The sequence below is a fragment of the Cylas formicarius genome, unplaced genomic scaffold, assembly GCF_029955315.1.
Source record: "Cylas formicarius isolate icCylForm1 unplaced genomic scaffold, icCylForm1.1 PGA_scaffold_7__23_contigs__length_41026272, whole genome shotgun sequence".
NCBI lineage: Eukaryota > Metazoa > Arthropoda > Insecta > Coleoptera > Brentidae > Cylas > Cylas formicarius.
In genome coordinates, this window is record NW_026844352.1 from 1617560 (window position 1) to 1643369 (window position 25810).

At 34.3% G+C, this 25810-nt stretch overlaps 3 protein-coding genes and 2 long non-coding RNA genes across 5 annotated transcripts; 1 reads left to right on the forward strand and 4 right to left on the reverse strand.

Annotated features, from left to right (window-relative positions):
* Positions 1-262: 262 nt before the first annotated feature.
* Positions 263-1580, reverse strand: LOC132705547 (uncharacterized). The gene is made up of 2 exons (XM_060676194.1): positions 458-1580; positions 263-396 (listed from the first exon to the last, which is right to left on the reverse strand). Exon 1 carries the CDS (start codon positions 1551-1553, stop codon positions 567-569), a length of 987 nt encoding a protein of 328 aa, XP_060532177.1. The 5' UTR covers positions 1554-1580; the 3' UTR covers positions 263-396; positions 458-566.
* Positions 393-5284, reverse strand: LOC132705549 (uncharacterized). Its single transcript, XR_009619453.1, has 4 exons — positions 4879-5284; positions 4755-4818; positions 4370-4698; positions 393-539 (listed from the first exon to the last, which is right to left on the reverse strand). It is a non-coding gene; the product is annotated as an uncharacterized LOC132705549 (long non-coding RNA).
* A 57-nt stretch (positions 5285-5341) lies between these two features.
* LOC132705548 (uncharacterized) lies at positions 5342-6747 on the forward strand. Its single transcript, XM_060676195.1, has 2 exons — positions 5342-5476; positions 6133-6747. The coding sequence occupies exons 1-2, from the start codon at positions 5431-5433 to the stop codon at positions 6483-6485; spliced, it is 399 nt and encodes a 132-aa protein (XP_060532178.1). The 5' UTR covers positions 5342-5430; the 3' UTR covers positions 6486-6747.
* A 10005-nt stretch (positions 6748-16752) lies between these two features.
* On the reverse strand, positions 16753-19566 carry LOC132704376 (histone H3-like). The gene is made up of 2 exons (XM_060674341.1): positions 19333-19566; positions 16753-18268 (listed from the first exon to the last, which is right to left on the reverse strand). Exons 1-2 carry the CDS (start codon positions 19564-19566, stop codon positions 17786-17788), a joined length of 717 nt encoding a protein of 238 aa, XP_060530324.1. The 3' UTR covers positions 16753-17785.
* Positions 19567-22991: 3425 nt separating this feature from the next.
* Positions 22992-24722, reverse strand: LOC132704860 (uncharacterized). The gene is made up of 5 exons (XR_009619331.1): positions 24649-24722; positions 24407-24595; positions 24286-24353; positions 24165-24232; positions 22992-24111 (listed from the first exon to the last, which is right to left on the reverse strand). It is a non-coding gene; the product is annotated as an uncharacterized LOC132704860 (long non-coding RNA).
* Between the last annotated feature and the right edge of the window lie 1088 nt (positions 24723-25810).

Consider the following 25810-nt stretch of genomic DNA (forward strand, 5'->3'; position numbering starts at 1 on the left):
ATTAAATTACATTCATCTTCAGTTTCTACAGTGAACAAAACTTCTTCAAAGCAGCTTTGACACCAAAATTGTTTATCGTGATATACATCATTCAAATTATTTATATCCAGCTGTAAATGATAGTGATCCAATAAAAGTCTAAAATTTTTCTTTTTAAATTTTTTAACTACTTGAAATATAAAGTGACAAGATTTACAAACTAAAATTTCCGAATATTTTATCCTGTAATAACTGACCCATAAACAGTAAGCGGATTCTAAGTCAAAATCAATGGTTGGAGTTGCCAAAATGCTATTTCTGTAAGACGATCCAAATCTCTTATTCAACAGAATGAATTCTAAATTTAATAAAGAATTGCCATCAGACTGGAGCGCTAGTTGTTTAAGGTACCTCCATCTATATTTCGAATAATATTTAAATATTAGTATCGTTAGTTTCCAAGGCAAAGGTGACTCACGCAAAAAATCAGCACTACACCTAATATTTTCGCAAATTGTTATAATACAAAGGCTTTCTAATGTAAGTTGTTTGACCATAATCTGTAACAAAAATATATTAAAAAATAATTACGGCACTTTATAATGTCCCCACGGAAGCGTTTCATATGAATTCGGCAAAAGATAACGTTTATCGTCTAAAGGACTCAAGGCAACTTTTGTTTGTTCGATGCTAAATACATTGTGAGTGTATGAACGAATGGTTCGTTGAGTGGCGTACTTTTCCCTAAAATTTGTTAAGCATTCTACGTAGTCATCAAATGAAATTTTATTTTTTACAATATTGTACTGAATACCCTTTGACTTTTTAACTACCGAACCCGTTAAAATTTTGAAAGTATACATTTTCGACCTTAACCCAGCATAATGACTAATGATGGTGCCATTAGTCTCATCCTTCATCAACCCCAAAACCTTTTTGTTGATTTGCGGTATATTATAGGGATTGTCATTAGGATAATCAGACGTGTCAAATTTTGTTAAATCGGCCTTAATAACGCTTTCATATGCGTCATAACATTTGATATTATAAATGAAACTGTCCGTATCCATGTATTGAATTTTACATTTTTCGGGACCCAAATTTGGAAGCATGTAATTATAATGAAACTCGTACATGGTCGTTTTCGACAAATCCAATATGGACATTCCAATATAAAGTGGCTTATTAAAGCAAAGTTCCGATTTTTTTAATTCTATAAGCAACAAATTGTTATCAAGTATGGTTCTACTGTGAAATCTAGGACTAGAAATTAAATTTTTCGCACCGTAGCGACCATCCCACGCTTTAACAAATTTAACAATACGATGCTTGCGAATGTTTTCCATTGTTTTACCGTAAGCGGCATTATTAAACAATTTGTATAAATTTATACCAAATTTTGTCTTTGCTTGGGTTCTTAATTTATTATTATGATCGATATAACATTTCAACCAACGAGATTGGTTAAATTTTAATATTTTGTGAATTTTCTTTAGTACGAGACCGTTTTTGAGAGCCTGTTTTAAATTGCGATAGTGTATGACGTATTTTTCTTTATTATACAAAGTAGTCATTAGTTTTGGTAACTTTGAATTGGGGGGCACTCGATGTTCGGCACAAAATGGAAAATCTCTATGTGTGTCATGTAATTTCTGCGGGTATTCCAGGTCTACCTCTAGGATATATCCTTGGGAAGATTCATCTGGAATGTTCATGACATTAAATGAATCAATCTCTTGATGAGACATCCAGTCGAATCCTCCGTAAGGAAGAGGCTCGCACATGGCCTTGCCATAGAGGTTATTGACGTCAAAGTACATGATATAGGAATCATCCCTGGATGAATCGTAGTTGGGCATATATTTATTGTTGGCCTCCGCATATCTACCAACACACACCGAAATTCCACCTCGTATAGCCCGCTCGATAAACATAATTTGGTCAATGTCGCGCAAAAGTTCTAAACGACATTTTGTGAATCTAAGCATGCAATCCCATGTATACCCGGGCATACTGAAATACCACGCCGGATCCAAAACGTGTGTTGCCATACAAGTTTTTCGAAAATTTTCGAATATATCTGCCAGAAGAATAACGTCGGTTTTTAAATACAAATCTGAATACTCGCCTAAATTTTTTATTTCAAACGACTGCCAAACACTTTGTGCGTGGGAATATTTTTCTTCACTAATATTGCTTTCACTTAATTTATTATAGAATTCTTCAATCGGGGGTAAAGTTGTTTCATTTAATTTGTCTATATGGTCGATGTAATCGTAACAAAAAATACCTTTTTGCGACAGTAAATTTAATTTTGATTCGTCGAGATCGGAAAATTCTTTTCTTAAAATATATAGTTCATTTTTATCCATACTGGAAACTAAATTATCCAGAGATGCTCCCAAAAATCTAAACGAATCTATAAATCTAAATTTTATGTTATAATCAGGTTCGAAATATGTAAAAGAGATGTATTTTTCCTTATTAACCGGAACTATGGATACATAGCTTTTTTTTGCTAAAACCGGAAGCAGGAAGTGGCTATCGTATCCAGAAAGGTTCTGGAATACTACGGGCACTACAAATATTTTTTTAAAATTTAAATTACAAGCCTGATGGGCAAAACCTCTAAATTTACCAGTAAAATGATCATGGTCACGAACAATAACATCTTCTTTTAAAAAAGGTTTTTCACAAATATGACAATGACTCGACCTTTGATCTAGACTAATTTCACTATCCATTGGTATAATATCCTTAAATTTTGAACGAACAAATTTTGATAAATTAGATATTTCCTCCACGAACCAATCAATACAATCTAGACCACGATAACTTTTGAAAAATGATATTGAATCATCATAAGAACATTTAAAGTAATATGCAGCACTGTAAGCTTCGTGCTTTTGGTATTTCGAGGTTTTATCTGAAATTTTCAAATTTACTTTTCTCAATTGACTCTCAAAATCGGCGTAAATTACAAACGGAGTCCTTTGTTTATATATATGGTTTCGAAATTCAACGTAATCATATTTGGGAAAAGACACTTTATACTCATTGAAACTGGAACATATTGTTTCGTGGTCATGTAGACGAGTTTCGTTATTGAAATAATTCAAACACCTATCGCAAATGTATTTCTTGTGATTATATTTACTGAGCTGTGAGGAAACTAATCGAGACAAATTTTTAATGTAACAATAGTGATATTTTATTTCTTCATAATCATTATCTTGCGGATCAGGATCAAAATCATTAACTTTTGGATAATATTTATTTTGTATTAACAACAAATTTGAATGTTTTTCGCGTTTTTCTTTTGTTAATCGTGCAGGTAACACGGAATAAAAACTAGTTTTTTCATTTTTATTAAGCTCTAAGATATAAACATTGATGGAAATATCATTGTCTTTTTCAAATTTGCTTATTTTATTCATTTCCATAGGTGTTTGTAAATTTTCAGTTTTCAAAACACTTTTGTAGTATGGATATGAAGAGGGTAAATACTGACGAAAACGTGCTGGAAAGAGTCCGCATACAACTGACCAATAAAAACACGCTTGATCGTCATTTCTAATGTTAATACAAGCCCTTTTATTCGCAATTTCTTTAGGCAACTCAACGAAGGATGACCCGTTACCCATTTCAAATTTATTAATGTTAATCTCTAAATAAATAATATTATTTAAAGCCCACCCGGAATCACGTTCCTGAAACTCTGACATTTGATTTAAAATTTTATCTTGCACATTTTCAACAAACCAATCATTCAATTCTGTTCCTAAATCAACTACAGCATTTCCGGTACTCAGATATTTAACATCAACTTCGCCTTGGACATCATTTTTTGCCTTAATAAATTCACCGCAAAATGTGGTATTTACTTTCAGCAATAAAAATTTCTTTAAAATTTGACTAATTTTTTGTTGAAATATTGGACGAGAATCGTTTAAAAATTGAATTAAATCTTTATGAAGTAAATTAATTATGACACCAGTCTGAACTCTTCCCTGGAAACACGACGCTACCGATTCCCATACAACCATTTCATTTGTGTTTGTCTCGCGGCTACTACTTTGTAATCCCAATCCAAAATGCTTATGTTGATAATTAAGAATAATTTTTCTAATAGCTTTCAGATGTTGAATTGTAGTTTGTAATTTTCTTTTTAACCCAATAGATAAATCCTTTTCGTTAGAAACGATTTGGTTGCAAGATTCAATATTTTTATTTAGTCTCCTAAGCCACACATCACTATCTCTAAGAGTGAACTTGTCGGAAATATGCTTTTTTAATTTTTGTAAGGTTAAAATTAAGATTTGCGCTCTATGAATGATCTGCTTTACGCGCATCGTGGTTTATTAAATATATAACAGTAAATAAGACTTACCCTGTATAATATGTTGATTAATTTTGAATTATTTTGAATTTCTTTAAAGAGTTGGGCTTTCCAATATCTTTGGATCCCTCGTAGACCAGTTTGTACTGCCCCGACGCAAAGTGTTCTAGTCTCGGACGGAAAGCTTCTGTCACGCGAGTAGGAAGAAATACTACGGAATTTTCTAATTGCAGCAACACGGAATTGCCAAATTTTGTATTAACAATTTTGGCTCTAGTAATTTTAAACGGAACGCCTATCGGCAATTCATGCAGTTTGACAATCGGCTGCTCAAAATCACCTTCTGCAAGACAGGTTTGATTCAGTTGACTTAAGTCCATCTATAAATTATTATTAATTATTTTATCTCAAAATTAAAAAAATAAAAAAAACTTACGCTTAAGATTGCTGCTATTCTATTTGCGGTTACGGGTTGAGAGTACTAAGATGATCTTTAGGACCTTTATAAAATAATAACAAATGTTAAAGAATTAAAATAAGACAATAAAAAAGGTACTTACTGCTTTTTTGTACGAACACCAAACCACTAAGTTAGCTTCCACGTTGCACGAATAATACCAAAAACAACTACTGACAAAACAGAGAAAAATGAGATGTATTTATACGGTGCGAGAATACTTTCTAAAAGTTAACAAACGAAGACACCTCCACATGCGTTGCAACAAATTTTTCCCATTACGTTAATCCCACGGAGCAAATATAAAGGGGGCAATTAATTATTATTCTCAACAAGCAAAACAACTTGACATTTAGACTCGGCGCGTTTTGAAATTCCACATCCCATACGGAGATTGTAAAAAATGAAAGCAAGTTGGCCTTGATCTTTTGCGGCAACATACGTTCGTCCAACGTCCGAAACGGTTGCGTTCCCGTGTGAAAGCGTGTTGACCTTGAGACTTCTACCTGCACGGTTGTCTGGCGACAACATCGCGTCTATTCAAATCGGCGTTGGTGCTTGTGGGTAGAAGACCTTTCGACTTTTAATTCAACCATGGAAGGGAGTGCATGTATATAAATACGTTGCATGTGTATTATAGACTATATTCAGTGCAATGAATACAGAAGTGCGATGTCCATTTCCCTACGACCCTACAACTGGTAAGTTTTATATTTTAATTACCTTTATACAGTGCGCGTCTTCTCTTGTGGGTTTCAGTTTGGGTTATCACTTTTTTGGTTAGTTTCTACCTGTTTTAAAATATGATACTCATCTTTTTTACGTTGCATAATAACCGATTTAAATTGAGTGTTTTTAATAGCTTTTAAATGACAGTGAATGGAAAAGGGAATTTTGGCTTTTAAAAAATAAACAATTTTTAAATTTGTTTCAAAAATGTTTTATTTTTTGTACTAAAAAATTGCAGTTTGCCTTTTTGACAATAATAATCGAATTAAATTGAGCGTTTTTAATATCTTTTAAATGACAGTGAATAGGGAATTTTGGCTTTTAAAAAATAAACAATTTTTAAAATTACTGAAAGTTTTGTTTCAAAAATGTGCGTTTTATGGGGAAAACGCGAAATATATACATATTTTTGTTTATTTTTTGTACTAAAAAATTGCAGTTTGCCCTTTTGACAATAATACACTTACATTTAAATGACAGTGAATTGAAACGTGAATTTTAGTATGCGCGTATAACTTAAAAAACAATTTTTAAAATTATTTGATAACCCCCCTTTTTGGAAGTTTTGTTTAAAAAAAAATGTGTGTTTTATAGGAAACGCTACATATCATACTTTGTTTTGTTCTAGAAAAAATCGCGGTTTGTCCGTATGACAAGTCGCATATTATGTTGGCGCATCGCTTAGGGCGTCACATATTCAAATCACACAAAGAGTACCGGGGGTTAGAATTCCCGGTACGACATGAAACGACAAGGGAACATCACCAGCAGCAGGAGCAACCCGGTGGATCAAAAGAAACAAAGGAGCAGCAGGAGTACCCGGGTGGGTGGTCGACGGAGTGGGACGGCGAGGAGTGCACTTCGTATTTAGATTTCCTCCGGGAACGGGAAGAAGAACAACGCAAGGAACAGGAACAATGGGATGGTCGACTGAATCGACATAAAAAGAAGAAGAAACTCCTCGCCAGACCAATTTTATAAATAAAATAAAATAAAATATATGAAAATTCAAGTTTATTTAATTATCCTCCCGATCCACCGCGTCACCGCGCCGCACCGTCACCGCCCTCTACCGGGGGGGCCTACGACGGTCGGAGCGCGCGACATCTAGCAGCGACGGGCGGAACCGGGGCAAAACAGGACGCTACACAAGCTGGCGACACAAGCGCGCGACATCTAGCAGCGACGGGCGGAACCGGGGCAAAACAGGACGCTACACAAGCTGGGTGGGGGGCGGAGCGCACTCTGGTAGACAGGGGGGACACTAGGACGCCACGCGCGGGGGGGTTAGGAAATTGAGGTTATGTACGGTTTCTGTTGCTTATATCGGCACTATACATCTACTCCAATTATTTGTCCCAAAAGAAGGTGCTTTAAGTATATATCTGCATTTCTAAGGTAGATTTGGGTACAATAAGAGGCGAAAAAGCAGATTCTGACTAAGATTTTATCGAAATCGGCAACTATTTGACTCAGAATGGTTGCCTTACGTCGAAATCTAATAGTTTATTAAGGTTTTCGTTACTAAAATGCCCAAAGACGCCGATTTTGACTAGAATTTGAATGATATTGACATGAATATATAACTGTTTGTATCAAAAAATGATAGTTTAAACTGATATTTGCAGTTTTGATGCGGTTTTAGGTACGATATGAGTCGAAGAAGCCGATTTTGACTGAAATCTGTTTAAAATGACAAAGAAAAACCTATTATCAATTCAAGGAAGTGAATTTTTAAGTAGTTATCTGCAGTTTTAATGTAGATTTCAGTTCGCTAAGTTATGAAAATGCATGTTTTGGCTATAATCTTCCGTAAATCAAGGGCGAAAAAAAATTATTTGTCCCAAAAGAAGGTGTTTTAAGTATATATCTGCATTTCTAAGGTAGATTTGGGTACAATAAGAGGCGAAAAAGCAGATTCTGACTAAGATTTTATCGAAATCGGCAACTATTTGACTCAGAATGGTGGCCTTACGTCGAAATCTAATAGTTTATTAAGGTTTTCGTTACTAAAATGCCCAAAGACGCCGATTTTGACTAGAATTTGAATGATATTGACATGAATATATAACTGTTTGTATCAAAAAAATGATAGTTTAAACTGATATTTGCAGTTTTGATGCGGTTTTAGGTACGATATGAGTCGAAGAAGCTGATTTTGACTGGAATCTGTTTAAAATGACAAAGAAAAACCTATTATCAATTCAAGGAAGTGAATTTTTAAGTAGTTATCTGCAGTTTTAATGTAGATTTCAGTTCGCTAAGTTATGAAAATGCATGTTTTGGCTATAATCTTCCGTAAATCAAGGGCGAAAACCAATTATTTGTCCCAAAAGAAGGTGTTTTAAGTATATATCTGCATTTCTAAGGTAGATTTGGGTACAATAAGAGGCGAAAAAGCAGATTCTGACTAAGATTTTATCGAAATCGGCAACTATTTGACTCAGAAAGGTTGTCTTACGTCGAAATCTAATAGTTTATTAAGGTTTTCGTTACTAAAATGCCCAAAGACGCCGATTTTGACTAGAATTTGAAAGATATTGACATGAATATATAACTGTTTGTATCAAAAAATGATAGTTTAAACTGATATTTGCAGTTTTGATGCGGTTTTAGATACGATATGAATCGAAGAAGCCGATTTTGACTGGAATCTGTTTAAAATGACAAAGAAAAACCTATTATCAATTCAAGGAAGTGAATTTTTAAGTAGTTATCTGCAGTTTTAATGTAAATTTCAGTTCGCTAAGTTATGAAAATGCATGTTTTGGCTATAATCTTCCGTAAATCAAGGGCGAAAACCAATTATTTGTCCCAAAAGAAGGTGTTTTAAGTATATATCTGCATTTCTAAGGTAGATTTGGGTACAATAAGAGGCGAAAAAGCAGATTCTGACTAAGATTTTATCGAAATCGGCAACTATTTGACTCAGAATGGTTGCCTAACGTCGAAATCTAATAGTTTATTAAGGTTTTCGTTACTAAAATGCCCAAAGACGCCGATTTTGACTAGAATTTGAAAGATATTGACATGAATATATAACTGTTTGTATCAAAAAATGATAGTTTAAACTGATATTTGCAGTTTTGATGCGGTTTTAGATACGATATGAATCGAAGAAGCCGATTTTGACTGGAATCTGTTTAAAATGACAAAGAAAAACCTATTATCAATTCAAGGAAGTGAATTTTTAAGTAGTTATCTGCAGTTTTAATGTAGATTTCAGTTCGCTAAGTTATGAAAATGCATGTTTTGGCTATAATCTTCCGTAAATCAAGGGCGAAAACTAATTATTTGTCCCAAAAGAAGGTGTTTTAAGTATATATCTGCATTTCTAAGGTAGATTTGGGTACAATAAGAGGCGAAAAAGCAGATTCTGACTAAGATTTTATCGAAATCGGCAACTATTTGACTCAGAATGGTTGCCTTACGTCGAAATCTAATAGTTTATTAAGGTTTTCGTTACTAAAATGCCCAAAGACGCCGATTTTGACTAGAATTTTAAAGATATTGACATGAATATATAACTGTGTGTATCAAAAAATGATAGTTTAAACTGATATTTGCAGTTTTGATGCGGTTTTAGGTACGATATGAGTCGAAGAAACCGATTTTGACTGGAATCTGTTTAAAATGACAAAGAAAAACCTATTATCAATTCAAGGAAGTGAATTTTTAAGTAGTTATCTGCAGTTTTAATGTAGATTTCAGTTCGCTAAGTTATGAAAATGCATGTTTTGGCTATAATCTTCCGTAAATCAAGGGCGAAAACCAATTATTTGTCCCAAAAGAAGGTGTTTTAAGTATATATCTGCATTTCTAAGGTAGATTTGGGTACAATAAGAGGCGAAAAAGCAGATTCTGACTAAGATTTTATCGAAATCGGCAACTATTTGACTCAGAAAGGTTGCCTTACGTCGAAATCTAATAGTTTATTAAGGTTTTCGTTACTAAAATGCCCAAAGACGCCGATTTTGACTAGAATTTGAAAGATATTGACATGAATATATAACTGTTTGTATCAAAAAATGATAGTTTAAACTGATATTTGCAGTTTTGATGCGGTTTAGATACGATATGAATCGAAGAAGCTGATTTTGACTGGAATCTGTTTAAAATGACAAAGAAAAACCTATTATCAATTCAAGGAAGTGAATTTTTAAGTAGTTATCTGCAGTTTTAATGTAGATTTCAGTTCGCTAAGTTATGAAAATGCATGTTTTGGCTCTAATCTTAAGTAAATCAAGGGCGAAAACCAATTATTTGTCCCAAAAGAAGGTGTTTTAAGTATATATCTGCATTTCTAAGGTAGATTTGGGTACAATAAGAGGCGAAAAAGCAGATTCTGACTAAGATTTTATCGAAATCGGCAACTATTTGACTCAGAATGGTTGCCTTACGTCGAAATCTAATAGTTTATTAAGGTTTTCGTTACTAAAATGCCCAAAGACGCCGATTTTGACTAGAATTTGAAAGATATTGACATGAATATATAACTGTTTGTATCAAAAAATGATAGTTTAAACTGATATTTGCAGTTTTGATGCGGTTTTAGGTACGATATGAGTCGAAGAAGCCGATTTTGACTGGAATCTGTTTAAAATGACAAAGAAAAACCTATTATCAATTCAAGGAAGTGAATTTTTAAGTAGTTATCTGCAGTTTTAATGTAGATTTCAGTTCGCTAAGTTATGAAAATGCATGTTTTGGCTATAATATTCCGTAAATTAAGGGCGAAAACCAATTATTTGTCCCAAAAGAAGGTGTTTTAAGTATATATCTGCATTTCTAAGGTAGATTTGGGTACAATAAGAGGCGAAAAAGCAGATTCTGACTAAGATTTTATCGAAATCGGCAACTATTTGACTCAGAAAGGTTGTCTTACGTCGAAATCTAATAGTTTATTAAGGTTTTCGTTACTAAAATGCCCAAAGACGCCGATTTTGACTAGAATTTGAAAGATATTGACATGAATATATAACTGTTTGTATCAAAAAATGATAGTTTAAACTGATATTTGCAGTTTTGATGCGGTTTTAGATACGATATGAATCGAAGAAGCCGATTTTGACTGGAATCTGTTTAAAATGACAAAGAAAAACCTATTATCAATTCAAGGAAGTGAATTTTTAAGTAGTTATCTGCAGTTTTAATGTAAATTTCAGTTCGCTAAGTTATGAAAATGCATGTTTTGGCTATAATCTTCCGTAAATCAAGGGCGAAAACCAATTATTTGTCCCAAAAGAAGGTGTTTTAAGTATATATCTGCATTTCTAAGGTAGATTTGGGTACAATAAGAGGCGAAAAAGCAGATTCTGACTAAGATTTTATCGAAATCGGCAACTATTTGACTCAGAATGGTTGCCTAACGTCGAAATCTAATAGTTTATTAAGGTTTTCGTTACTAAAATGCCCAAAGACGCCGATTTTGACTAGAATTTGAAAGATATTGACATGAATATATAACTGTTTGTATCAAAAAATGATAGTTTAAACTGATATTTGCAGTTTTGATGCGGTTTTAGATACGATATGAATCGAAGAAGCCGATTTTGACTGGAATCTGTTTAAAATGACAAAGAAAAACCTATTATCAATTCAAGGAAGTGAATTTTTAAGTAGTTATCTGCAGTTTTAATGTAGATTTCAGTTCGCTAAGTTATGAAAATGCATGTTTTGGCTATAATCTTCCGTAAATCAAGGGCGAAAACTAATTATTTGTCCCAAAAGAAGGTGTTTTAAGTATATATCTGCATTTCTAAGGTAGATTTGGGTACAATAAGAGGCGAAAAAGCAGATTCTGACTAAGATTTTATCGAAATCGGCAACTATTTGACTCAGAATGGTTGCCTTACGTCGAAATCTAATAGTTTATTAAGGTTTTCGTTACTAAAATGCCCAAAGACGCCGATTTTGACTAGAATTTTAAAGATATTGACATGAATATATAACTGTGTGTATCAAAAAATGATAGTTTAAACTGATATTTGCAGTTTTGATGCGGTTTTAGGTACGATATGAGTCGAAGAAACCGATTTTGACTGGAATCTGTTTAAAATGACAAAGAAAAACCTATTATCAATTCAAGGAAGTGAATTTTTAAGTAGTTATCTGCAGTTTTAATGTAGATTTCAGTTCGCTAAGTTATGAAAATGCATGTTTTGGCTATAATCTTCCGTAAATCAAGGGCGAAAACCAATTATTTGTCCCAAAAGAAGGTGTTTTAAGTATATATCTGCATTTCTAAGGTAGATTTGGGTACAATAAGAGGCGAAAAAGCAGATTCTGACTAAGATTTTATCGAAATCGGCAACTATTTGACTCAGAAAGGTTGCCTTACGTCGAAATCTAATAGTTTATTAAGGTTTTCGTTACTAAAATGCCCAAAGACGCCGATTTTGACTAGAATTTGAAAGATATTGACATGAATATATAACTGTTTGTATCAAAAAATGATAGTTTAAACTGATATTTGCAGTTTTGATGCGGTTTAGATACGATATGAATCGAAGAAGCTGATTTTGACTGGAATCTGTTTAAAATGACAAAGAAAAACCTATTATCAATTCAAGGAAGTGAATTTTTAAGTAGTTATCTGCAGTTTTAATGTAGATTTCAGTTCGCTAAGTTATGAAAATGCATGTTTTGGCTCTAATCTTAAGTAAATCAAGGGCGAAAACCAATTATTTGTCCCAAAAGAAGGTGTTTTAAGTATATATCTGCATTTCTAAGGTAGATTTGGGTACAATAAGAGGCGAAAAAGCAGATTCTGACTAAGATTTTATCGAAATCGGCAACTATTTGACTCAGAATGGTTGCCTTACGTCGAAATCTAATAGTTTATTAAGGTTTTCGTTACTAAAATGCCCAAAGACGCCGATTTTGACTAGAATTTGAAAGATATTGACATGAATATATAACTGTTTGTATCAAAAAATGATAGTTTAAACTGATATTTGCAGTTTTGATGCGGTTTTAGGTACGATATGAGTCGAAGAAGCCGATTTTGACTGGAATCTGTTTAAAATGACAAAGAAAAACCTATTATCAATTCAAGGAAGTGAATTTTTAAGTAGTTATCTGCAGTTTTAATGTAGATTTCAGTTCGCTAAGTTATGAAAATGCATGTTTTGGCTATAATATTCCGTAAATTAAGGGCGAAAACCAATTATTTGTCCCAAAAGAAGGTGTTTTAAGTATATATCTGCATTTCTAAGGTAGATTTGGGTACAATAAGAGGCGAAAAAGCAGATTCTGACTAAGATTTTATCGAAATCGGCAACTATTTGACTCAGAATGGTTGCCTTACGTCGAAATCTAATAGTTTATTAAGGTTTTCGTTACTAAAATGCCCAAAGACGCGGATTTTGACTAGAATTTGAAAGATATTGACATGAATATATAACTGTTTGTATCAAAAAATGATAGTTTAAACTGATATTTGCAGTTTTGATGCGGTTTTAGATACGATATGAATCGAAGAAGCCGATTTTGACTGGAATCTGTTTAAAATGACAAAGAAAAACCTATTATCAATTCAAGGAAGTGAATTTTTATGTAGTTATCTGCAGTTTTAATGTAAATTTCAGTTCGCTAAGTTATGAAAATGCATGTTTTGGCTATAATCTTCCGTAAATCAAGGGCGAAAACCAATTATTTGTCCCAAAAGAAGGTGTTTTAAGTATATATCTGCATTTCTAAGGTAGATTTGGGTACAATAAGAGGCGAAAAAGCAGATTCTGACTAAGATTTTATCGAAATCGGCAACTATTTGACTCAGAATGGTTGCCTAACGTCGAAATTTAATAGTTTATTAAGGTTTTCGTTACTAAAATGCCCAAAGACGCCGATTTTGACTAGAATTTGAAAGATATTGACATGAATATATAACTGTTTGTATCAAAAAATGATAGTTTAAACTGATATTTGCAGTTTTGATGCGGTTTTAGATACGATATGAATCGAAGAAGCCGATTTTGACTGGAATCTGTTTAAAATGACAAAGAAAAACCTATTATCAATTCAAGGAAGTGAATTTTTAAGTAGTTATCTGCAGTTTTAATGTAGATTTCAGTTCGCTAAGTTATGAAAATGCATGTTTTGGCTATAATCTTCCGTAAATCAAGGGCGAAAACTAATTATTTGTCCCAAAAGAAGGTGTTTTAAGTATATATCTGCATTTCTAAGGTAGATTTGGGTACAATAAGAGGCGAAAAAGCAGATTCTGACTAAGATTTTATCGAAATCGGCAACTATTTGACTCAGAATGGTTGCCTTACGTCGAAATCTAATAGTTTATTAAGGTTTTCGTTACTAAAATGCCCAAAGACGCCGATTTTGACTAGAATTTGAAAGATATTGACATGAATATATAACTGTTTGTATCAAAAAATGATAGTTTAAACTGATATTTGCAGTTTTGATGCGGTTTTAGGTACGATATGAGTCGAAGAAACCGATTTTGACTGGAATCTGTTTAAAATGACAAAGAAAAACCTATTATCAATTCAAGGAAGTGAATTTTTAAGTAGTTATCTGCAGTTTTAATGTAGATTTCAGTTCGCTAAGTTATGAAAATGCATGTTTTGGCTATAATCTTCCGTAAATCAAGGGCGAAAACCAATTATTTGTCCCAAAAGAAGGTGTTTTAAGTATATATCTGCATTTCTAAGGTAGATTTGGGTACAATAAGAGGCGAAAAAGCAGATTCTGACTAAGATTTTATCGAAATCGGCAACTATTTGACTCAGAAAGGTTGCCTTACGTCGAAATCTAATAGTTTATTAAGGTTTTCGTTACTAAAATGCCCAAAGACGCCGATTTTGACTAGAATTTGAAAGATATTGACATGAATATATAACTGTTTGTATCAAAAAATGATAGTTTAAACTGATATTTGCAGTTTTGATGCGGTTTAGATACGATATGAATCGAAGAAGCTGATTTTGACTGGAATCTGTTTAAAATGACAAAGAAAAACCTATTATCAATTCAAGGAAGTGAATTTTTAAGTAGTTATCTGCAGTTTTAATGTAGATTTCAGTTCGCTAAGTTATGAAAATGCATGTTTTGGCTCTAATCTTAAGTAAATCAAGGGCGAAAACCAATTATTTGTCCCAAAAGAAGGTGTTTTAAGTATATATCTGCATTTCTAAGGTAGATTTGGGTACAATAAGAGGCGAAAAAGCAGATTCTGACTAAGATTTTATCGAAATCGGCAACTATTTGACTCAGAATGGTTGCCTTACGTCGAAATCTAATAGTTTATTAAGGTTTTCGTTACTAAAATGCCCAAAGACGCCGATTTTGACTAGAATTTGAAAGATATTGACATGAATATATAACTGTTTGTATCAAAAAATGATAGTTTAAACTGATATTTGCAGTTTTGATGCGGTTTTAGATACGATATGAATCGAAGAAGCCGATTTTGATTGGAATCTGTTTAAAATGACAAAGAAAAACCTATTATCAATTCAAGGAAGTGAATTTTTAAGTAGTTATCTGCAGTTTTAATGTAGATTTCATTTCGCTAAGTTATGAAAATGCATGTTTTGACTATAATCTTCCGTAAATCAAGGGCGAAAACCAATTATTTGTCCCAAAAGAAGGTGTTTTAAGTATATATCTGCATTTCTAAGGTAGATTTGGGTACAATAAGAGGCGAAAAAGCAGATTCTGACTAAGAATTTATCGAAATCGGCAACTATTTGACTCAGAATGGTTGTCTTACGTCGAAATCTAATAGTTTATTAAGGTTTTCGTTACTAAAATGCCCAAAGACGCCGATTTTGACTAGAATTTGAAAGATATTGACATGAATATATAACTGTTTGTATCAAAAAATGATAGTTTAAACTGATATTTGCAGTTTTGATGCGGTTTTAGGTACGATATGAGTCGAAGAAGCCGATTTGGCTGGAATCTGTTTAAAATGACAAAGAAAAACCTATTATCAATTCAAGGAAGTGAATTTTTAAGTAGTTATCTGCAGTTTTAATGTAGATTTCAGTTCGCTAAGTTATGAAAATGCATGTTTTGGCTATAATCTTCCGTAAATTAAGGGCGAAAACCAATTATTTGTCCCAAAAGAAGGTGTTTTAAGTATATATCTGCATTTCTAAGGTAGATTTGGGTACAATAAGAGGCGAAAAAGCAGATTCTGACTAAGATTTTATCGAAATCGGCAACTATTTGACTCAGAATGGTTGCTTTACGTCGAAATCTAATAGTTTATTAAGGTTTTCGTTACTAAAATGCCCAAAGACGCGGATTTTGACTAGAATTTGAAAGATATTGACATGAATATATAACTGTTTGTATCAAAAAATGATAGTTTAAACTGATATTTGCAGTTTTGATGCGGTTTTAGATACGATATGAATCGAAGAAGCCGATTTTGACTGGAATCTGTTTAAAATGACAAAGAAAAACCTATTATCAATTCAAGGAAGTGAATTTTTATGTAGTTATCTGCAGTTTTAATGTAGATTTCAGTTCGCTAAGTTATGAAAATGCATGTTTTGGATATAATCTTCCGTAAATCAAGGGCGAAAACCAATTATTTGTCCCAAAAGAAGGTGTTTTAAGTATATATCTGCATTTCTAAGGTAGATTTGGGTACAATAAGAGGCGAAAAAGCAGATTCTGACTAAGATTTTATCGAAATCGGCAACTATTTGTCTCAGAAAGGTTGCCTTACGTCGAAATCTAATAGTTTATTAAGGTTTTCGTTACTAAAATGCTTAAAGACGCCGATTTTGACTAGAATTTGAAAGATATTGACATGAATATATAACTGTTTGTATCAAAAAATGATAGTTTAAACTGATATTTGCAGTTTTGATGCGGTTTTAGGTACGATATGAGTCGAAGAAGCCGATTTTGACTGGAATCTGTTTAAAATGATAAGGAAAAACCTACTATCAATCCAAGAAAGTGAATTTTGTGTGAAGTTGGTGAAGTTACCTATAGTTTTAATGTAAATTTCATTCCGCTAAGTTATGGCCACGTGGAGACGTCGGGCCAGTTCGTACCTATATCCGCAGCAGGTCTCCAAGGTGAAGAGCCTCTAGTCGATAGTTTTATTGAAATTTTTTATTATTTTATGTTATGTTATGTTATTTTATTTTATTGAAATCTTTCACGCCTGTTGAGTCGTTTAATGTTACAACTCTAAATTCGTATCTTAATTTCTTGTGATTTTTTGAGTAGAAATCAAACACACACGTGTTGACATTGCGAGATTTTATTCTTGACTATATATAGGCATGGACCCGGGTCGAACACAGAACACAAAATTAGACAGTTCATCTCAGCTGTGATGCTGCGGTGTCGGTTGTATGCGACGTTGCCAGAACGTGCGATTTGTGCCTAACATGCCGGCCGCCTTGACAGCCGCTAGGCTTCAACGGATGTTTGATTGTCATCATTCGGAAGGAGACAAAGTTTGACTGCTGGTCGCTTTACAGTTGTGGATGGTGTCTTTACAGTTGCTGCACGAACTATTCCGTCACTTCCTGGATGAACATCTTGTACGATTCCAAGCTTCCATTTCAATGGGGGCAAATCGTCCTCCTTGATGATAACCAAGGAACCTGGCTTTAGCAATTTCGGATAGCATTTAGTCCAATTCAACCTTTGCTGCAGTTCCGATATAAATTCGTTGGACCAACGCTTCCAGAAGTGTTGTACTGGACGTTGACATCTTTGAAACTTCGATAAACGGTTTTCTGGTATTGGTGTGAAGTCCGATTCGGGAATTTTTGTCAGCCTTTCTCCAATCAGGAAGTGCGAAGGTGTCAAGGCTTGAGGATCATTGGGGTCTGAATTGAGAGGAGTTAATGGCCGGGAATTTAAATAAGCTTCAATTTGGCATAAAATCGTTGAAAATTCTTCATAGGCTAAAGGTGTGTCCTTTAACACTCGTTTTAAATGGTGTTTTGTCGAACGAACTCCAGCCTCCCAGAGGCCAACGAAATGAGGTGCTTTGGGGGGAATAAAATGCCAGGTAGTTCCGTTAACACTTAATTGTCTTTGAATTTCGTCTTGATTTTTAATGATTAATTTTTCTAATTCATTTTTTGATCCTACAAAATTAGTGCCATGATCAGAACCATTAATTATTTTTTTTTAAAGACGTCGTTAGTTGCGAAAAAAAAATTCCAACCGGGCTTTATTTTTTATTTTCAATTTTTAACGAAATCTTAAAGGAAAATGATTTGTGGTTCTTAAAAGAACCGGTTTGTTGTTAATAATAATAAAAGAGATTATTATTAATCTTAAGCTCTCTCTCCCCTGATACGCCTTGCCAATTGAATATCTTTCGGCATGATCGTTACTCGTTTGGCATGAATGGCGCACAAATTTGTATCTTCGAAAAGACCGACGAGATAAGCTTCGCTCGCTTCTTGCAACGCCATAACCGCGAAACTTTGGAAACGCAGATCCGTTTTAAAGTCTTGAGCGATTTCTCTGACCAGTCCTTGGAACGGTAATTTTCGGATCAATAGTTCGGTGCTCTTTTGATAACGTCTAATTTCTCTCAAAGCCACGGTGCCCGGTCTGTAGCGATGAGGTTTTTTAACTACTCCCGTTGCCGGTGCACTTTTTCTCGCCGCTTTGGTCGCCAACTGCTTTCGGGGTGCTTTTCCTCCGGTCGATTTACGAGCGGTCTGCTTGGTTCTCGGAAAAACGTAGATATTTAAAAAAATGAAAAACCTAAAATTTATGAGAAAAACGACAAAAATGAAAATAACAAATCGAAAATATTAACCGAAAATGGGGGGCTGAGGAGGACATTATAGTATGTGCGGATAAACCACATTGATGCGCATTTTCTATAAAGACATGAACCTTCTCGGATCAAGACTAGTTGAAAAATAAATTTAAAATCTCATTTCAATTAGAAAAAACAGTTTAAAAATCAATGATCAATATTGAACTTTTTATATATTATTTGTTAATAATTTTGAGAAATTGAAACTTATACATTAAATACTCTAGTCCTTCCTCTATTCAATGATTTATTTATTCAATTACTCGTAATTAATTATTTTACAAAAATTTTTAGCCTCCAACAGAAATCGTTCCCGACGGCAAACGGTACAACTTGTGTGAGACTTTTTGGTATGGTTAGTTAAAGTAAGCGAGATTTAAATCATAAATTGCTGACCATCGATTTTGGAGCTGATATTTCAGACCCAAATGGGATTTCGAGGTAATATCCCAAAAGCTTGCAAAATTTTGCCTAAAGTGGTTTCTGAGGATTAGAAATCTGAAACCGAAACTACTTTTTGAAAATATCGACATTTAATGACGATTTAAGATTTTATTTATTAAATTGTAACTCTCGGCACAGTTCATAATACCGTTTAAACCTATCTTTTTCAGTTTCTCATTTGCGGCTAATATTTTACCTATGAAAACGGCAATTTTCAGGGTCTTTTAGTTTTTGAACATAACCGTATACACAATGTACATAATCGAGAAAATTACAGAATTAGAGAAAAGATTGAAATTTGTATCGAAGTTAGAGGTCAATGAGGTCCATTCGCAAATACTACAAAATAAGCCTAAAACCATTCGCCATCATTAGTTAATATTCTCAAGTTATAATATTCTTGGAAATTATCATACTAATCAAAAATTCCCGCTTTCATTTTTTTAAAAAACTTACGTTGCTTCGAAAAGTTTGAACTTTTTGCTGAAAATTAAAGTCAACCAGGTCTATAAATTAAAATTATAAAGTCCTCTCCAGCTCCCACCATTTAATTGTAAATAATAATTAATATAAAATTTTGTCTTGAAAGAAGTGACATTTTTTTACATTCAAGCTGAATCCGGCATTGCTCAAGGCCTCTATCACCCTCTCCAATGATGCCAGATATTCTTCAAAAGTCTCCGATGGTATTAGAATATATTCGAGGTAGACTAACGCAAATGTATTTTTCAGATACCCTAACGTTTTATCGATTGACCTTTGGAACACTGCAGGAACATTTGCCAGCCCGAACTGCATACGCAGATATTCATAGTGGCCATCAGGTGTGACAAATGCCATCTTATGAACAGATGTTGAATCGGTGGGAATTTGGTGGAACCCGGAGGATATATCCAGTGACGGAAAAATTTTACCTTTACTGAGACGGTCAAGTTGGTCCTCTATTAATGGTAATGGATAATGGTCTTTTATTGTATGCGAAGTCAACTCATGATAGTCATAACTTAATCGGTAGGAACCCTCCTTCTTCTTGACGAGTTGAGTACATATCTGCATTTGTAAGTTAGATTTGGGTGCATTAAGAGGCGAAAAAGCGGATTCTGCCAAGGATCTTATCGAAATCGGCAACTATTTGACTCAGTAAGGGGGTTTTACACCGATATTTAATGGTTTATAAAGATTTTCTCTACTACAATGCTTAAAACGAAAATTTTGGCTAGCATTTGAAAGATATGGACATGAATATGTAACTTTTTGGATAAAAATTGATAGTTTAAGCTGATATTTGCAGTTTTGATTCGGTTTTAGGTACGATATGAGTCGGTGAAGCCGAATTTGACTGGAATCTGTTTAAAATAGAAGGAAAAACCTGCTATCAATCCAAGAAAGTGACTTTTTAAGTAGTTAGCTGCAGTTTTAATGTAGATTTCAGTCTGTTGAGTTATGAAAATGAATTTTATGACTATAATCTACCGTAAATCAAGGGTAAAAACCAATTTTTTGTCCCAAAAAAGGGGCTTTAACTACATATCTGCTTTTCTAAGGTAGATTTGGATACAAAAGGAGGCGAAAAAGCAGATTCTGACTAAGATCTTATCGAAATCGGCAACTATTTGACTCAGAAAGGGGGTTTTACATCGATATCTAATGTTTTGTAAAGGTTTGCTTTACTGTAATGAACGAAGACGCCAACTTTGACTAGGATTTGAAACATATTGACAATAGGTAACTGTGTGGATCAAAAAATGAGAGCATAAGCTGATATCTGCAGTTTTGATGCGGTGTTAGGTTAGATATGTGTCGGAGGAGACTATTTTGACTGGAATCTGTAAGAAGAATGGAAGAAAAACCTTTTACCAATCCAAGAAAGAGGGTTTGATGATGTCATCTGCAGTTTTAAAGTGGATTTCAGTCCGATAAGTTGTCTGGGACAAGGAATGCGTGTTCGTTGCTGTAAATCAAGTGCGAAAACTACTTATTTGTACCAGAAAGAGGGGAAAATCCAGATTCTGACAGGGATATTCTCGAAACTGGAGTCTATTTGGCCGAGATAAGAGGTTTTACATCGACATCTACTGGTTAGTTTTGTATGTACTGAAAAACAAAAAATTAGTTTTCGCCCCTGATTTACGGTAGATTATAATCAAAACAGGCATTTTCATGACCTAACGGACTAAAATCTACATTAATACTGCAGGTAACTACTTAAAAAATCACTTTCTTGGATTAATAGCAGGTTTTTCCTTCTCATTTAAAACAGATTCCATTCAAAATCGGCTTCTCCGACTCATATCGTACATAAAACCGCATCAAAACTGCAAATATCAGCTTAAACTATCAATTCTTGATCCAAAAAGTTACATATTCATGTCAATATCTTTCAAATACTATCCAAAATTGGCGTCTTTAAGCATTATATTAGTATATTGTATATATTACAGGGTGTTCGGTATATTTTGTTCTATATTAAAAAATGTGGTGATCCGGTAGAAGTCCATTCCCGCACTAATATAACCGCTGGGGGGAACTTTATGGTATCTGTGGATAGACCTCATTGACCTTCATTTTCGAAAAAAAATTGAACTTTCTCAGAGAAACGTAGGTATTTTAAAAAATTAAAAATCTACATTTTTTACCGTTTGCCTTCGGGGACGGTTTTTGTGGGATACTGCAAATTTTTAAAAAATGCTTAATTGCAATTAAATGGAGGGGGCTAGGAGGGGACTTTATAGTAAAAAATAGTAGGTTGTTTAATTAAGTTTTCATTTTTTTTTTCTCGGAAGAGCTAAGAAACTTAGAATTCAACCCGTTTTTTTAAATATCTTTCCGACCCCCTATCTTCTTGCTAAATTTCAGCCGGATCGGTTAATATCGTTCTCGATTAAAAATTTTTATGGTTATTAGGGCGTGAATTTTGTATTTAATGTTTTCACAAATTTTACAGCGGTTTTGAGGCGAAAACCACTTATTTGTACCAGAAAGAGGGGCTTTGGGTACATACCTGCAATTCTAAGGTGGATTTCGGTGCAATAAGAGGGGAAAATCCAGATTCTGACAGATAAACTCGAAACTGGACTCTATTTGGCCGAGATAAGTGGTTTTACATCGATATTTACTGGTTAGTTTTGTATGTACTTTTTGGGACGAAATCAAGAGCGAAAACCATTTATTTTTCACAAAGAGATTGGTTTTAAGTACATATCTGCTACTAAACTACTTAAAAAATAACTTTCTTGGATTGATAGCAGGTTTTTAGTTCTCATTTTAAACAGATTTCAGTCAAAATCGGCTTCTCCGACTCATTTCGTACCTAAAACCCCATCAAAACTGCAAATATCTCAAACTATCACTTTTTGATACAAAAAGTTACATATTAATGTCAATATCTTTCAAATACTAGCCAAAATTGGCGTCTTAGAGCATTATAGTAGAGAAAATCTTCATAAACCATTGAATATCGGTGTAAAACCCCCTTTCTGAGTAAAATAGTTACCTGCCAGAATCTGCTTTTTCACCTCTTGGTGCACCCAAATCTACCTTAGAAAAGCAGATATGTACTTAAAACCCCTTTTTTGGGACAAATAATTGGTTTTCTCCCTTGATTTACGGTAGATTATAGTCAAAACTGCAGGTAACTACTTAAAAATTCACTTTCTTGGATTGATGTTTGAGCTAATATCTGCAGTTTTGAAGCTTTTTTAGGTTCCATATGTGTCGGATTAGCTGATTCTGACTGCAATTTGTTTGAAATCAGGAAGAAAAACTAACTATAAATCCAAGTAAGCGGCTTTTAAGTATTTATCTGTAGTTTTAATGTAGATTTGAGTCCGGAAAGTTATAAAAATGCAAGTTTTAACTATAATCTGCTCGAAATCGAGAGCGAAAACCAATTATTTGTCCTCTAATGCCCGAAGACGCCAAGTTTGACTAGGATTTAAGACATATTAACAAAAGGTAACTGTGTGGATAAAAAAATGATAGTTTGAGTTGATATGTGCAGTTTTGATGCGGTTTTAGGTTAGATATGTGTCGGAGGAGCCGATTTTGACCGGGATGTTCTCGAAACCCGTTTTGACTATAATCTGCTCGAAACCAAGAGCGAAAACCATTTATTTGTCTCAAAGAAATTGGTTTTAATTACATATCTGCTACTAAACTACTTAAAAATTAACTTTCTTGGATTGATAGCAGGTTTTTCCTTCTCATTTTAAACAGATTCCAGTCAAAATCGACTTCTTCGACTCATATCGTACCTAAAACCGCATCAAAACTGCAAATATCAGCTCAAACTATCACTTTTTACTCCAAAAGGTTACATATTCATGTCAATATCTTTCAAATACTAGCCAAAATTGGCGTCTTTAAGCATTATAGTAGAGAAAATCTTCATAAACCAATAAATATCACCACCTTTCTGAGTCAAATAGTTGCCGATTTCGATAAGATACCTGCCAGAATCTGCTTTTTCGCCTCTTAGTGCACCCAAATCTACCTTAGAAAAGCAGATATATACTTAAAACCCCTCTTTTTGAGACAAATAATTGGTTTTCGCCTATGATTTACGGTAGATTATAGTCAAAACTGCAGGTAACTACTTAAAAATTTCACTTTCTTGGATTGACAGCAGTTTTTTTTCCGAGTTCCGACATCGAAAGGATTGACCCACGATCGGCCGCCTGAAGGTCTGATCGGACGTGGCAAGGATCGATCCCGCGGCCGATCGGTGACCTCGAGCGCCAATCGGGCTCGTGCGAAGGCGGACGCCGACCGCCTAGTAAAGTCACATTGTTTTGAGCCTTTCGACTCTTGGAACTCCAAAAGATATCGTTGCCGCCTTCGACTAGAAAGGATACGGCCTTAGAGGCGTTCAGGCATAAACCAACGGATGGTAGCTTCGCACCATAGCCCGCTCGAGCTAGTGCGTGAACCAAATGTCCGAACCTGCGGTTCCTCTCCTACTGAGCAGGATTACTATCGCAACGACGAGTCTAGCTACTAGCTAACTAGCTACGTACAGACCGCCTCCATATACAGACCGCCTCCATATGCAGACCGCCTGCATATACAGACCGCCTCTATATACGCATCGCCTCCATATACAGACCGCCTTCCTATACAGACCGCCTTCGTATACGGACCGCCTATGTATACGGACCGCCTTCGTATACAGACCGCCTCCATATATTGCATCGCTCTCAGCTTACCCCCGGAATCAACTTCAAATTCCAATTATTACGAATTAGTTCTCTGAAGATGCCTTCCTGGTAAAACGAAACGTCGGACACAATTTTAAATCATTGCATCGCCCTCAGCGCACCCCAAAACCCATAAAACCACCTTCAAATTCCAATTATTACGAAATAATGCTTTGAAGATGGCGTCATGCTAAAACGAAACGTCGGACATAATTTTAAATTGTTGCATCGTCTTCAGCACACCTCAAAACCCCGGGAACCACCTTCAAATTCCAATTATTACGAATTAGTGCTCTGAAGATGGCTTCTTGCTAAAATGAAACGTCGAACACAATTTTAAATCATTACATCGTCCACAACGCACCTCAAAACCCCCGGAACCACCTTCAAATTCCAATTATTACGAATTAGAGCGCTGAAGATGGCTTCATGCTAAAACGAAACGTCGGACATAATTTTAAATTATTGCATCGTCTTCAGCACACCTCAAAACCACCAAAACCACCAACAAATTCCAATTATTACGAATTTGTGCTCTGAAGATGTCTTCTTGCTAAAACGAAACGTCGGACACAATTTTAAATCATTGCATCGTCTTCAGCGCACCTCAAAACCCTCGGAACCACCTTCAAATTCCAATTATTACAAATTAGTGCTTTGAAGATGGCCTCATGCTAAAACGAAACGTCGGCCATAATTTTAAATTATTGCATCGTCTTCAGCACACCTCAAAACCCCGGGAACCACCTTCAAATTCCAATTATTACGAATTAGTGCTCTGAAGATGGCTTCTTGCTAAAATGAAACGTCGAACACAATTTTAAATCATTACATCGCCCACAACGCACCTCAAAACCCCCGGAACCACCTTCAAATTCCAATTATTACGAATTAGCGCGCTGAAGATGGTTTCTTGCTAAAACAAAACCTCGGACACAATTTTAAATCATTGCATCGCCCTCGGGGCACCTCAAAACCCCTGGAACCACCTTCAAATTCCAATTATTACGAATTAGTGAAGATGGCTTCATGCTAAAACGAAACGTCGGACACAATTTTAAATTATTGTATCATCTTCAGCGCACTTCAAAACCCCCGAAACTTCCTTCAAATTCCAATTACTACAAAATAGTGCTCTAAGGATGGCTTCCTGTTAAAACGAAACGTCGGACACACAATTTTAAATCATTACATCGTCTTTCGCGCACCTCAAAACCCCCATAAACACCTTTGATATCGTTATCATTGACGACGCCATTCCAACGAAAACCTATAATGAAATGAGCCTCCGACAACATGCAGAGCTTGCTATTTATAGTCAGACGCATAGACCAATAGGATTAAAGCTTAGGAAAATTGCACCTATAATAGTCGAACCAATCAGAATAAAGTATTCAAATAAATCTCATAGCCTACTCCTGAATTAAAAACATTATTCTCAGAATATTTACATTTCTAGTTTTTTTTTTAAATACTTGCGTTGCTCCGAGAGGGTTAAAGTTTTTTTTCAAGGTGGAGGTTAATAAGGTCTATTGGCAGATACTATAAAATCCCCCTCGCCCCCCCAATTGTAGTTAATATTTTCGATTTATTGTTTTAATGTTCGTTATAATTTTCTTTAAAAATTTAGATTTTTATTTTTTTAAAATACTTGCCTTGCTCTGAGAAGATTGAAACTTTTATCAAAGATGGAGGTCAATGAGGTCTATTGACAGATACCATAAAATTCCCCCCCCCCCTCCATTTAAATAATATTATTTATTTTTTAAAAATTTGCAGCCTCACGCATAAATTGCTCTCGACGACAAACGGTAGTATGACTTGTGAGAATCTTTTTGATATCATTGGATAGAGGAAGGATCAAAGTATTTAACGCATGAACTTCAGTT